Here is a 14,892-nt window from a genome sequence, read left to right as displayed (position 1 = left end):
GTCGGAAGCCCCGAGAAAATTTAATATGTATTCTTAAAAAAAGACACTTGGGGGGCCCGAGAAGGTTTCGCCTTCTTTAAAAAAACAATTAGGACCCCCGAGAAGGTTTCACATAAAAAAGGCATTTGGCGCCCCCGAGAAGGTTTTACATTTTTAAAAAAGACAGTTGGGACCCCGCAGAAGGTTTCACATTAAAAAAAAATCAGTTGGGACCTCCGAGAAGGTTTCATATTCTTAAAAAAAAGATATTTAGGGCCCCCGACAAGGTTTCACATTCTTAAAAAAATACATTTGGGGCTCCCGAGAAGGTTTTAGATTAAAAAAAAAAAAACAGTTGGGACCCCCGAGAAGGTTTCACATTCTTAAAAAAAAGGCATTTGGGGCCCACGACAAGGTTTCACCTTCTTTAAAAAAAGGACCCTTGCTACCCCCGAGAAGGTTTCACATTAAAAAAAAAGACATTTGTGGCCCCCGAGAAGGTTTCACATTCTTAAAAAAATATATTTGGGGCCCCCAAGAAGGTTTTACATTTTTAAAAAACACAGTTGGGGCACCCGAGGAACTTTCGCCTTCTTTAGAAAAAGAAGGTTTCAAATTCTTAAAAAAAAAGGCATTTGGGGACCCCGAGAAGGTTTCACATTAAAAAAAAAACACATTTGGCGCCCCCGACAAGGTTTTACATTTTTATAATGATAGCGTTGGGAACCCCGAGAATGTTTCACATTCTTAAAACAAGACAGTTGGAACCCCCGAGAAGATTTCACCTTCTTTAAAAAAGGACACTTGGAACCCCCGAGAAGGTTTCACATTAAAAAAAAGGCATTTGGGGCCCCCGAGAAGGTTCCACATTTAAAAAAAAATACATCTAGAGCCCCCGAGAAGCTAACACAAAAAAAAATCGGTTGGGACCTCCGAGAAAGTTTTAGATTTTTAAAAAAGACAGTTAGGACCCCCGAGAAGATTTTACATTTTTAAAAAGACAGTTGGGACCCTCGAGAAGGTTTCATATTCTTAAAAAAAAGACATTTAGGGCCCCCGACAAGGTTTCACATTCTTAAAAAAATACATTTGGGGCTCCCGAGAAGGTTTTAGATTAAAAAAAAAAAACAGTTGGGACCCCCGAGAAGGTTTCACATTCTTAAAAAAAAGGCATTTGGGGCCCACGACAAGGTTTCACCTTCTTTAAAAAAGGACCCTTGCTACCCCCGAGAAGGTTTCACATTAAAAAAGAAGACATTTGTGGCCCCCGAGAAGGTTTCACATTCTTAAAAAAATATATTTGGGGCCCCCAAGAAGGTTTTACATTTTTAAAAAACACAGTTGGGGCACCCGAGGAACTTTCGCCTTCTTTAGAAAAAGAAGGTTTCAAATTCTTTAAAAAAAAGGCATTTGGGGCCCACGACAAGGTTTCACCTTCTTTAAAAAAGGACCCTTGCTACCCCCGAGAAGGTTTCACATTAAAAAAAAAGACATTTGTGGCCCCCGAGAAGGTTTCACATTCTTAAAAAAATATATTTGGGGCCCCCAAGAAGGTTTTACATTTTTAAAAAACACAGTTGAGGCACCCGAGGAACTTTCGCCTTCTTTAGAAAAAGAAGGTTTCAAATTCTTAAAAAAAAAAGGCATTTGGAGACCCCGAGAAGGTTTCACATTAAAAAAAAAAACACATTTGGCGCCCCCGACAAGGTTTTACATTTTTATAATGATACCGTTGGGAACTCCGAGAATGTTTCACATTCTTAAAACAAGACAGTTGGAACCCCCGAGAAGATTTCACCTTCTTTAAAAAAGGACACTTGGAACCCCCGAGAAGGTTTCACATTAAAAAAAAGGCATTTGGGGCCCCCGAGAAGGTTCCACATTTAAAAAAAAATACATCTAGAGCCCCCGAGAAGCTAACACAAAAAAAAATCGGTTGGGACCTCCGAGAAAGTTTTAGATTTTTAAAAAAGACAGTTAGGACCCCCGAGAAGATTTTACATTTTTAAAAAGACAGTTGGGACCCTCGAGAAGGTTTCATATTCTTAAAAAAAAGACATTTAGGGCCCCCGACAAGGTTTCACATTCTTAAAAAAATACATTTGGGGCTCCCGAGAAGGTTTTAGATTAAAAAAAAAAAACAGTTGGGACCCCCGAGAAGGTTTCACATTCTTAAAAAAAAGGCATTTGGGGCCCACGACAAGGTTTCACCTTCTTTAAAAAAGGACCCTTGCTACCCCCGAGAAGGTTTCACATTAAAAAAGAAGACATTTGTGGCCCCCGAGAAGGTTTCACATTCTTAAAAAAATATATTTGGGGCCCCCAAGAAGGTTTTACATTTTTAAAAAACACAGTTGGGGCACCCGAGGAACTTTCGCCTTCTTTAGAAAAAGAAGGTTTCAAATTCTTTAAAAAAAAGGCATTTGGGGCCCACGACAAGGTTTCACCTTCTTTAAAAAAGGACCCTTGCTACCCCCGAGAAGGTTTCACATTAAAAAAAAAGACATTTGTGGCCCCCGAGAAGGTTTCACATTCTTAAAAAAATATATTTGGGGCCCCCAAGAAGGTTTTACATTTTTAAAAAACACAGTTGAGGCACCCGAGGAACTTTCGCCTTCTTTAGAAAAAGAAGGTTTCAAATTCTTAAAAAAAAAAGGCATTTGGAGACCCCGAGAAGGTTTCACATTAAAAAAAAAAACACATTTGGCGCCCCCGACAAGGTTTTACATTTTTATAATGATACCGTTGGGAACTCCGAGAATGTTTCACATTCTTAAAACAAGACAGTTGGAACCCCCGAGAAGATTTCACCTTCTTTAAAAAAGGACACTTGGAACCCCCGAGAAGGTTTCACATTAAAAAAAAGGCATTTGGGGCCCCCGAGAAGGTTCCACATTTAAAAAAAAATACATCTAGAGCCCCCGAGAAGCTAACACAAAAAAAATCGGTTGGGACCTCCGAGAAAGTTTTAGATTTTTAAAAAAAGACAGTTAGGACCCCCGAGAAGATTTTACATTTTTAAAAAGACAGTTGGGACTCTCGAGAAGGTTTCACATTCCTCAAAAAAGATATTTAGGCCTCAGAGAAGGTTATACATTCTCAATAATGACAGTTGGAACCCCCCAAAAAGTTTGACATAAAAAAAAGGTATTTGGGGCCCCCGAGAAGGTTTTACGTTAAAAAAACCATTTGGTACCCCCGAGAAGGTTTTACATTTTAAGAACAGACAATTGGGACCCCCGAGACGAAATTTTGTTTTAGGCAAATATGGATTGTGCCATTAAGCTCCGCCCCTCAATCGGACAACCAATGAAAAAATTCATCACATAAAGGTCCGGGCGGGTGGGTGGGGCTTAATCATTGCCCTCTTTTTCTTAATATATTGAGTTGTCTGTCAACAATACGTGTTTTAAGTAGGTATACTTAAAACACAAGTCTAACCTCGAATTCAACATTTGCCAGGTTAAGTGTTTTATTGCTGAAAGAAGACTATGTACGTATATCACGAAAAGAAAGTCAAAGAATTAACCCCACCCACCCCATCTCAATTGTGGTTATTTTTTTATTCGTTGTCACACGGGAGGGTGGAGCTTAATTGAAAAGTTCATATTTCCCTACAAGCAATTGCCATATGGAACAGTCCAACAAAATAAAAAATTAACCCCGCCCAATTGGTCGAAATTTGTTTCGACAGAACTTCCCTAGCTTCTGAAGTGCAGTACAACAAATACTGCTTAGGTTTTACATTTTTAAAAAAAGCAGTTGGGGCCCTCGAGAAGGTTTCACATTAAAAAAAAAAGATATTTGGGGCCCCCGAGAAGGTTCTACATTCTTAAAAAAGACAGTTGGGACCCCGAGAAGGTTTCACATTAAAAAAAAAACCTATTTGGGTCTCCCGCGAAGGTTTTATATTAAAAAAAAAAAGACATTTGGCGCCCCCGAGAAAGTTTTACATTAAAAAAAAAGACAATTGGGACCCCCGAGAAGGTCTCACATTCTTAAAAAAAAAAAGACTTTTTTTAGGCAAATTTGGATTTTGCTATTAAGCTCCGCTCTTCAATCGGACAACCAATGAAAAATTCATCACACAAAGATTCGGGCGGGTGGGTGGGGCTTAATCATTGGCCTGTTTTTCTTGATATATTGAATTTTCTTTCAACAATACAATACTTAAAAAACATAAGCCCAACCTCGAATTCAACATTTGATATGTTAAGTGTTTTATTGCTAAAAGAAGACTATGTATATCACGAAAAGAAAGGCAAAAAATTAACCCCACACATTTTTAAAAAAAGACAGTTGAGACCCCCGAGAAGGTTTCACATTCTTAAAAAAAAAAGACATTTTTTTGTAGGCAAATATGGATTTTGCCATTAAGCTCCGCCCCTCAATCGGACAACCAATGAAAAATTCGTCACACAGAGGTCCGGGTGGGTGGGTGGGGCTTAGTCTTTGCCCTCTTTTTCTTAATATATTGAGTTTTCTTTCAACAATACGATACTTAATCAAACCTCGAATTCAACATTTGCTATGTTAAGTGTTTTATTGCTGAAAGAAGACAATGTTTTTCACGAAAAGAAAGTCAAAGAATTAACCCCACCCACCCACCCAATCTCAATTGTGGCAATTTTTTTTTTTTCGTCGTGACACGGTAGGGTGGAGCTTGATTGAAAAGTTCACATTTCCGTACAAACAATTGCCATATGGAACAGTTCAACAAAATAAAAAATTAAGCCCCACCCACCCACCCCTATCTTAATTGTGATGAATTTTTTATTCGTTAATTGCCAAGTCCATATATTTGAGGCATGATCGTGTAGTAGAACATAGACCATTTTGAAAAAAATTGGTCGAAATTTGTTTCGACAGAACTTCCCTCGCTTTGAAGTACAGTCCAACAAATACTGCTTAGGTTTTACATTCTTAAAAAAGACAGTTGGGACCTCCGAGAAGGTTTCACATTTAAAAAAATCATATTTGGGCCCCCCGCGAAGGTTTTATATTCTAAAAAAGACATTTGGTGCCCCCGAGAAGGTTTTACATTAAAAAAAAAAAACAATTGGGACCCCCGAGAAGCGTTCACATTCTTAAAAAAAAAGATTTTTTTTTAGGGAAATATGGATTTTGCCATTAAGCTCCGCCCCTCAATCGGACAACCAATAAAAAAATTCATCACACAAAGGTCCGGGCGGGCGGGTGGGGCTTAATCATTGGCCTGTTTTTCTTAATATATTGAGTTTTCTGTCAACAATACGATACTTAAAACATAAGTCTAACCCTCGAACTCAACATTTGTTATGTTAAGTGTTTTATTGCTGAAAGAAGACAATGTTTTTCACGAAAAGAAAGTAAAAAAATTAACCCCACCCACCCACCCAATCTCAATTGTGGTTATTTTTTTTATTCGTTGTCACACGGGAGGGTGGAGCTTAATTGAAAAGTTCATATTTCCCTTACAAACAATTGCCGTATGGAACAGATCAACAAAATCAAAAATTAAGCCCCGCCCACCCACCCCCATCTTAATTGTGATGAATTTTTTATTCGTTAATTGCAAAGTCCATATATTGGAGGCATGATCGTGTTGTAGAACATCCACCATTTTGAAAAAAATTGGTCGAAATTTGTTTCGACAGAACTTTCCTCGCTTCTGAAGTACAGTACAACAAATACTGCTTAGGTTTTACATTTTTAAAAAAGACAGTTGGGGTCCTCGAGAAGGTTTCACATTTAAAAAAACATATTTGGCCCCCCCGCGAAGGTTTTATATTCTAAAAAACTATTTGGCGCCCCCGAGAAGGTTTTACATTAAAAAAAAAGACAATTGGGACCCTCGAGAAGGTTTCACATTCTTAAAAAAAAGACATATTTTTGTAGGCAAATATGGATTTTGCCATTAAGCTCCGCCCCTGAATCGGACAACCAATGAAAAATTCGCCACACAGAGGTCCGGGTGGGTGGGTGGGGCTTAATCTTTGTTCTCTTTTTCTTAATATATTGAGTTTTCTTTCAACAATACGACACTTAAAACAGAAGTCTAACCTCGAATTCAACATTTGATTTGTTAAGTGTTTTACTGCTGAAAGAAGACAATGTATATCATAAAAAGAAAGTCAAAAAATTAACCCCACCCACCCACCCAATCTCAATTGTGGTTATTTTTTTTATTCGTTGCCACACGGGAGGGTGGAGCTTAATTGAAAAGTTCATATTTCCCTACAAGCAATTGCCATATGGAACAGTTCAACAAAATCAAAAATTAAGCCCCACCCACCTCTATCTTAATTGTGATAAATTTTTTATTCGTTAATTGCAAAGTCCATATATTTGAGGCATGATCGTGTTGTAGAAAATAGACCATTTTGAAAAAAACTGGTCGAAATTTGTTTCGACAGAACTTTCCTCGCTTCTGAAGTACAGTACAACAAATACTGCTAGGTTTTACATTTTTAAAAAAGACAGTTCCCGGGGCCCTCGAGAAAGTTTCACATAAAAAAAAACATATTTGGGGTCTCTGAGAAGGTTTTACATTCTTAAAAAAAGACAGTTGGGACCCCGAGAAGGTTTCACATTTAAAAAAACCTATTTGGGCCCACCGCAAAGGTTTTATATTCTAAAAAAAACATTTGGTGCCCCCGAGAAGGTTTTACATTAAAAAAAAAAAAGACAATTGGGACCCCCGAGAAACTTTCACATTCTTAAAAAAAAAGTTTTTTTTTAGGCAAATATGGATTTTGCCATTAAGCTCCGCCCCTCAATCGGACAACCAGTGAAAAAATTCATCACACAAAAGTCCGGGCGGGTGGGTGGGGCTTGAATCATTGGCCTGTTTTTCTTAATATGTTGAGTTTTTTGTCAACAATACGATACTTAAAACACAAGTCTAACCTCGAATTCAACATTTGCTATGTTAAGTGTTTTATTGCTGAAAGAAGGCAATGTTTTTCACGAAAAGAAAGTCAAAGAATTAACCCCACCCAATCTCAATTGTGGTTATTTTTTTTATTCGTTGTGACACGGGAGGGTGGAGCTTAATTGAAAAGTTCATATTTCCCTACAAGCATTTGCCATATGAAACAGATTTGATTCGTGTTGTTGAAAGAAAATTATATACATTAAGAAAAAAATACAAAATTAAGCCCCACCCACCCACTTCTATCTTAATTGTGATGAATTTTTTATTCGTTATGAAACCGGGGGGTGGATCTTAATTGCAAAGTCTATATGTTTCAGGTATGATTCTATAGTAGAACTAGAAGTAGACTATTTCGAAAAAAAGGGTCGAAATTTGTTTCGACAGAACTTCCCCAGAAATTAATAATTTAGGTTATGTAACTGGATGTCAGAAACACGTGTATATATGTCATAATTATTGTCAAATTTATCATGAACGAAATTGCAGCAGTCATTTTATGAAATACATAAAACCTCAAAGTTGAAAATATTTTTCTTTATAATTCACAGTGGCTGTCACTCTTAAAGACGACATAATATGTCAAGGCACTGTATTCAGGATGTTTGTAGACAAAAGTAGGCAGGTAGCACCTTTTTATTGAAAAGTTTTGTTCTAGAAAATAATAATTGTCGACATTTTAAATTTTAGTGATAGGAATCGGAAACGTCAACTTTAAATCAGTTCATCCAACGTGAAAAAAAAAAATTGCCATGGCTAACTTTTGTCTAAAAACGTCCAGAAAGGTTTATAATTACTAATTAGTAACTAATTTAGGGACTTTGAGTCAAATAACTGTCAAATGTAACACGATTATGTTGACAACAAATTTCACGGCCTACTTAATTCTTGTTGTAGACTGGTGAAGTTCGAAAGCACCAAAAGCCTAGCATCCACGTCTTCCAGAAGCCTCGGGGGCGCCCTCAGCGAGAACGGCGACCACCGCGAGACCACGCTTCACAACGTCCTCAACTTCATCGCCGAGCAGCAGAAGTACGTCGCCTCCCGCGACCAGAAGGAGTCCCCTCGTCCGTGCTCCGCCAGCGACATCACCAAAGACTTCAACATCGAGGGTCCCCCGCAGCACGTCGGCGACGTGAAGATCTGCGACAGCGACGCCTGCCTCAACAAGAGCATCGACGACGAGAACTACGTCACGTTCAAGCAGCTGTGCTCCGAGTACACCATGAACGAGCACAACCTGGAGCTCAAGCAGAACATCGCGTACGCGGACGAGGTCTGCCTGGTGACCCCGCTGGACGTGGAGTCCGAGAACTGTTCGAACATGACGGAGCGGCCCGTGGACATTTGCAGCAGTGTTAACGTGGAGATCGCGTCGACGGAGTACCAATCGGGGGTTTTGAGCGAGACTCCGGTGGACGAGTCGTTCACCAACAGCGACGTCTCGACGAACAACTGCACGAGCGACTCGGTGACGTCGAGCGTGAGCACGCCGGAGACGATCGTGTCGAAGATCCCGCGGAGGAAGCAGAACTCAAAGATCCCGCTGAGTCCGGCGAAGAAGAGCGACAGCGGCGGCCCGGAGACGAAGATACCAAAGAGCAAGATCCCGCACAAGAGCAACAAGGGGGCGAAGGCGCAGAAACAGAAGGTGGTGGAGGTGCGGCAGAATAGCGTGGCGCAGCACGTCATCACGTCGGAGAGGCTGCCGCAGTGCTCGTCGGGGGTGATTAGTAATATCATCGACGGGCCGCCGCATAGGGCTGTGAGTTTTCATGAGAGGGCCACGTCGAAGGACGTCATCGACGAGTTGAATAGGATGATCAAGAATGGGGATGAGGGGCAGGAGCAAGGGGAGGCGGTGGGGTCGAAGCTGGATCAGGGGTGCAGGGCGACGGGATGGGTCCACGTTGAAAAAGACATTGATTTGACGGATCCAAAAGTAAGAAAAAAGGATACGTTATTGGTAAATTGATTTTTATTCTGTTGGTGTTAGTGCTAACAGTGTTAACGCGCATGCGCTCCATAGCCAACTAATGTTTTTATAACCAGAATTATGTAAGGAATTGCTTTCATCTGTTCATTATTCTTGTATTATTGTTACCTCAGTTTATAAAAATTGGTCGAAAGTTACTTCGACAGAACTTCCCTCGCCTCGGAAGTCCAGCCTAACAATTCCTGCTTCTTTGGGAAATTATAAAAAAATGCGATGTTTGTTTTCTGACAACGGGAAAAAATAGCTTTCAAAAATCAAAATATGTATCGAGAAATCGAAAAATTGAGAAATTTAAAAAATCAAAATACGAAAAGTCGAAAAATTGAAACATCAAAAATTTGAAAAATCCCCAACATTGAAATGTTGAAAAATTGAGAAATCGAAAAACTGAAAAATAGAAACTTCGAAAAATGGAAAAAACGAAAAATCGAAAAGTGGAAAAATAAAAAAAACAAAAAAAAGAAAAATCGTGAAATTGACCAAGTGAAAAACGAAACATTGAAGAATCGAAATATCCAAAAATTCCAAAACTGAGATGCCGAAAAATCGAAAATTAACAAAATTGAAAAATCGAGAGATTGAAAAATCAAAAAATCGGAAAAATGAAAGATTTATTGAAAACTGAAATCTATAAAAATTGGGAAACAGAAAAGTTGAAAAATCGAAACATCGAAAAGTCGGAAGTTATCGTTTTCAAAAATGCGAGAAGTCAAAAAATCAAGAAACCGAGCAATCGAAACTTCGAACAATTCAAAACTCGGGAAATTGAGCAATTGAAAAATCCCAAAACTGATTCCAAAAATTGAGAAATTGAAAAATCGGGAAGTCGAAAATTTAAAACATGGAAAAATGGAAAAATCGAAAAATTGATAATCCGAAAAATTACAAAATTGAGTAATCGAAAAGTCAAAGAATCGAGAAATCGGAAAATCGTAAAACTGAAATATTGGAAAATTTTGAAGCTGAAAAATCGAAAAAATAAAAAAATCTAGAAATCGAAAAGTCGAAAAATCGAATACGTAATTGAAGAATCGAAATATTGAGAAATTTCAAAAGTGAAAATACTTATGGAAAAATTTAAAAAATGGAAAAACTGAGAAAAGAAAAACCTGAAAAATTAAAAAAAATAAAATCTATTAATCGAGAAATCAAAAAGTCGAAAATTTAGATCCGTCAAAAATTGAAAAATCGTAAAACTGAAATCTCGGAAAATTGAGAAACTGAAAAATCCAAAAAACTAAAATTTAAGAAATCGAAAATCAAAATTTTTAAATATTCCAAAATTGATATATCCAAACACTGAAAAATCGAAAAAAAATTGAGAAAACATAAACCTGAAAATTTGAAAAAATTAATCGAAAAATGTAAAATTAAAAAAATCGAAAAATTGGAAAATTGAAATATCGAAAAATTGAAAAATCAAGAAATGGAGAAATGGAAAAATCGATGAATCGAAAAAGTAAAAAATCGAGAAAACGAAAAATTGAAAAATCGAAGATAAATTGAGGAAACAGAAACCTGAAAATTTGAAAAAATGAAAAGATCTAGAAATCGAAAAGTCGAAAAATCGAATACGTAATTGAAGAATCGAAATATTGAGAAATTTCAAAAGTGAAAATACTTATGGAAAAATTTAAAAAATGGAAAAACTGAGAAAAGAAAAACCTGAAAAATTAAAAAAAATTAAAATCTATTAATCGAGAAATCAAAAAGTCGAAAATTTAGATCCGTCAAAAATTGAAAAATCAAAAAAACTAAATTTTAAGAAATCGAAAAATCAAAATTTTTAAATATTCCAAAATTGATATATCCAAACACTGAAAAATCGAAAAAAAAATTGAGAAAACATAAACCTGAAAATTTGAAAAAATAAATCGAAAAATGTAAAATTAAAAAAATCGAAAAATTGGAAAATTGAAATATCGAAAAATTGAAAAATCAAGAAATCGAGAAATGGAAAAATCGATGAATCGAAAAAGTAAAAAATCGAGAAAACGAAAAATTGAAAAATCGAATACATAATAAAAGTGAAATATAGAAAAAATTTAAAAATGGAAAAAACAAGAAAACAAAAACCTGAAAAATTAAAAAAAAATGAAAATCGATTAATCCAGAAATCAAAAAATCGAAAATTTAGATCCGTCAAAAATTGAAAAATCGTAAAAATGAAAAATCGGAACATCGAGAAATTGAAAAATGAAAAAAAAATAAAATTTAAAAAATCGATAACAGGAAAAATTGAGAAATTGAAGAAAAATTGAGGAAACAGAAACCTGAATAATTGAAAAAATAAGAAATCGAAAAATGTAAGATTTAAAAAATCAAAAAATTGTAAAATTAAACAGCGAAAAATTGAAGAATCAAGAGGTCGATTAATCGAGAAATCAAAAATCGAAAGATTGAAAAATTAAAAAAATGAAAACTTGAAAATTTTATTGCAAACTGAAATCTAAACATTGGGAAATTGAAATGTTGTTGAAAAATGGAAACATGGAAAAATTGGAAAAACGATAAATCAAAAAGGCGAAAAGTCAAAATATTAAGAAACTGAGCAATCGAAACATCGAACAATTGAAAACTTGGAAAAATTGAACAATCGAAAAATCAAAAAATCAAAACTTTAAAAAATCGAAAATTGAATCGAAATATTGAAAAATCCCAAAACTAATGCTTCGAAAATTGAGAAATTGAAAAATGGAAGAATCAAAAAATTGATAATCCGAAAAATTACAAAATCTAAGCATCGAAAAATCGAAAAACTGAAATAAATATTGGAAAGTTTTGAAACTGAAAAATCGAAAAACCAAGACAAACTTGAAAAATTAAAAAAATTAAAAATCGATTAATCGAGAAATCAAAAAATCGTAAAACTGAAATATCAGAAAATTGAGAAACTGAAATATTGAAATCTTCCAAAACTGAGATATCGAAAAATTAAAAAATGGAAAAAAAAATGAGAAAACGGAAACCTAAAAAATTGAAAAAATAAAAATCCAAAAATTGAAAAATTCAAATAACGAAAAACTGAAGAATCAAGAAATCGATTATTTCAGAAATCGAAAATTTAAAAACGCCAAAACTTGAAAAATTGAAAATTAAGAAGTTCACAAAAATGGAAAAATCGAGAGATTGAAAAATCAAAAAATTGGAAAAACGATAAATCAAAAAGGCGGAAAGGCAAAAAATCAAGAAACTGAGCAATTGAAACATTGAATATTTGAAAACTCGGTAAATTGAACAATTAAAAAATCGAAATATTGAAATCTCGATAAATCGAGAAATCAAAAATTGAAAAATTGAAAAATCATAAATATAAAATTTAAAAAATCGAAAACTGAATCTAAATATTAAGAAAACCCGAAACTGATGCTTCAAAAAATTGAGAAATTGAAAAATCGGGAAATTGAAAAGTGGAAAAGTCGAAAATTTAAAATATCAAAGAAAAATCGAAAAATTGATAATCCGAAAAATAACAAAATCGAAAAATCGTAAAACTGAAAGATTGGAAAATTTTGAAACTGAAAAATCGAAAAAGTTAAAATCATGAAAACGGAAATTGAAAAATCGAAAAAAACAAAAAAACTTAGAAATCGAAAAATTCCAAAAGTGAAATATCGAAAAATTTTAAAAATGGAAAAATTCCAAAGATTCCAAAACTGAGATATCGAAAAATTGAAAAATCCAAGAAACATTGAGAAAACAAACCTGAAAAATTTTAAAAATAAAAAATCGAAAAATGTAAAATTAAAATCGAAAAATTGAAAAATTAAAATAGTGAAAAATTGAAGAATCTAGAAATCGATTGATTAATCCAGAAATCCAAAAATTGAAAATTTGGAAATGGCAAAAATTGAGTAAACGAAAAATTGAAAATTAAGAAGTTCATAAAAATGGAAAAATTGGTAGATGAAACGTCAAAAAAACGAAAAATTGAAAAACTGAAATATATAAAAATTGGGAAATCGAAAAGTTCAAAAATCGAAACATCACACAATTGAAAACCTGGAAAATTGAATAATTTAGAAATCGAAAAATTGAAAAATCAAAAAATATAAAATTTAAAAAAATTGGGAAATTGAAAAGTCGAGTAATCGAGAAATTGAATTGCGAAACTGAAAAATCAAAAAGTCAAAGAACCGAGAAATCGAAAAGTCGAAAAATTGAAAAATCGTAAAACTGAAATATCGGAAAATTTTGAAACTGAAAAATCGAATCGAAGCATTAAAAAATTTCAAAATTGAGATATGAAAAAACTGTTAAATCGGTAAATCAGAAAATCGAAAAACTGAAAAATACCAAAATTGATACTTTGAGAAATTGAAAATTCGAGTAATCGAAAAGTGGAAAAGTTGAAAATTTAAAAAATCTAAAAATGGAAGAATCGAAAAATTGATAAACCGAAAATCTACAAAATCGAGTAGTCGAAAAATTGAAAATTCGTAAAACTGAAATATCGGGAAATTTTGAAACTGAAAATCGAAAAAGTATTGTATTGAATAATTCCAAAAGTGAGATATCGAACAATTGAGAAAACAAAGACTTGAATAATTGAAAAAATTAAAAAATCGAATTAACGAGAAATAAAAAAAAACACGAAAATTTAGATATGCTAAAGATTGAAAAATTGAAAAACTGAAAATTCGAAAGGTGAAAAATGGAAAAAATAAACAAATCGAATACATAAATGAGGAATCGAAAAATTGGGAAAACAAAAACTTGAAAAATTAAAAAAATTTTTAAAACCGATCAATCGAGATATTAAAAAACGAAGATTTAGATAACGCCAAACATCGAAAAATTGAAAAATAAAAATCGAAACTTCAAAAGATTGCAAAATCGATAAATTGAAAAATGGAAGAAAAATATTGAAAAATTTGCCAAAACTGCAACTTAAAAAATTTTCAAAAATTCAAAAATTGAGAAAAAAGATGGTTGAAAAATTCGATAAATAATAAATCGAAACATTGAAAAACAAATATCGAAGAACTGAGAATTCTTCTTAAAAAATTGGAAAAAAACAAAATAGCGAAAAATTGAGGAATCAAAGAATCGATTAATCGAAAAATTGAAAAGTCTCAAAACTCACATAACGAAATATTAAAAAATTGGAAAATCGAAAATTAAACAAAATTGAGAAATTGAAGAATAAAAAAATCGAAATATCGGCAAATTGAATAACCAAAAAATCGATTAATCGAATAATCAAAAATGTAGAAACGCCAAAAGTTAAAAACTCGGAAAATTAAAGAATCGATAAATTGAAAAATCTTAAAACTGAAATATAGAAAAATTGGGCAGCTGAAAAATTAATAAAATGGGAAATGGAAAATTAAAAAAATCATAAAACCGAAGTATCAAAAAGCTGAAATATCGAAAAACTCAAAAATCGAAAATTCGAAAAATTGAGAAATCCACAAATAAAATGTGAACAATAGATCCGATAATTTCGGAAATTATCTGTCCAATAAAAATCGCTACAGACGGCGGACAGACAAGCAGACAAAAACAGGAGACCTATTTTATCGTACTCTAAGGGTCATGAAACGTCCAGAAAACATGAAAGTATCCAGTTACCCGATGAATTCGATACCAACACTTTTAGTTTACGCTCGGGAAGTAAAAAAGAGTGAACAGTAAAAAAATTGACAAAAATTGCAATAATCATGCATAGCTTTCTGGCATAAACTAACCAAAATAAAAAACTTTAATAAAAAAAATTATAACAAAATGTTCCACCTTTACAGGCCAGAGCCAACTTACTCGATGTGATGATGGCGTCGGTATCGAGCGATTCCTCCCCAACGTCCTCATGCGGCGGAAGCGTTGCTAGTGATTCCACAGAAGACCCACCCGATTATGGGCACTTGCACCGTATTCACAGGTTCCACCGACAGAAAAAAGGTACCTTGTCCTGATAGTATTGTCTTGAGTACACTTACATGCACCAAATTAACCTCCCCACATTTCCACATTACTAACTAAAAATTCTCAAAAAAAAAAAAAT

General features: G+C 34.1%; 1 protein-coding gene across 7 annotated transcripts in view; it reads left to right on the top strand.

The window, feature by feature from the left end:
* The window catches only part of LOC135136678 (uncharacterized protein), a 190,349-nt gene that overhangs the window by 174,289 nt on the left and 1,168 nt on the right, over positions 1–14,892 (top strand). For 6 of the 7 annotated variants that reach the window (XM_064066080.1, XM_064066079.1, XM_064066078.1 and 3 more), the window contains 2 exons: positions 7,790–8,858; positions 14,633–14,789. In XM_064066080.1, the coding sequence (XP_063922150.1) occupies positions 7,790–8,858; positions 14,633–14,789 (1,226 nt within the window). The remainder of the gene's footprint in view (positions 1–7,789; positions 8,859–14,632; positions 14,790–14,892) is intronic. The other variant, XM_064066082.1, reaches the window with a different exon arrangement.

Source organism: Zophobas morio, unplaced genomic scaffold (genome assembly GCF_036711695.1).
Source record: "Zophobas morio isolate AGI-343-1 ecotype UQ-CSIRO unplaced genomic scaffold, CSIRO_AGI_Zmor_V1 ptg000026l, whole genome shotgun sequence".
Classification (NCBI taxonomy): domain Eukaryota; kingdom Metazoa; phylum Arthropoda; class Insecta; order Coleoptera; family Tenebrionidae; genus Zophobas; species Zophobas morio.
The sequence above is the reverse complement of the archived record's forward strand: the minus strand, read 5'-3'. Positions and strand labels throughout refer to the sequence as shown.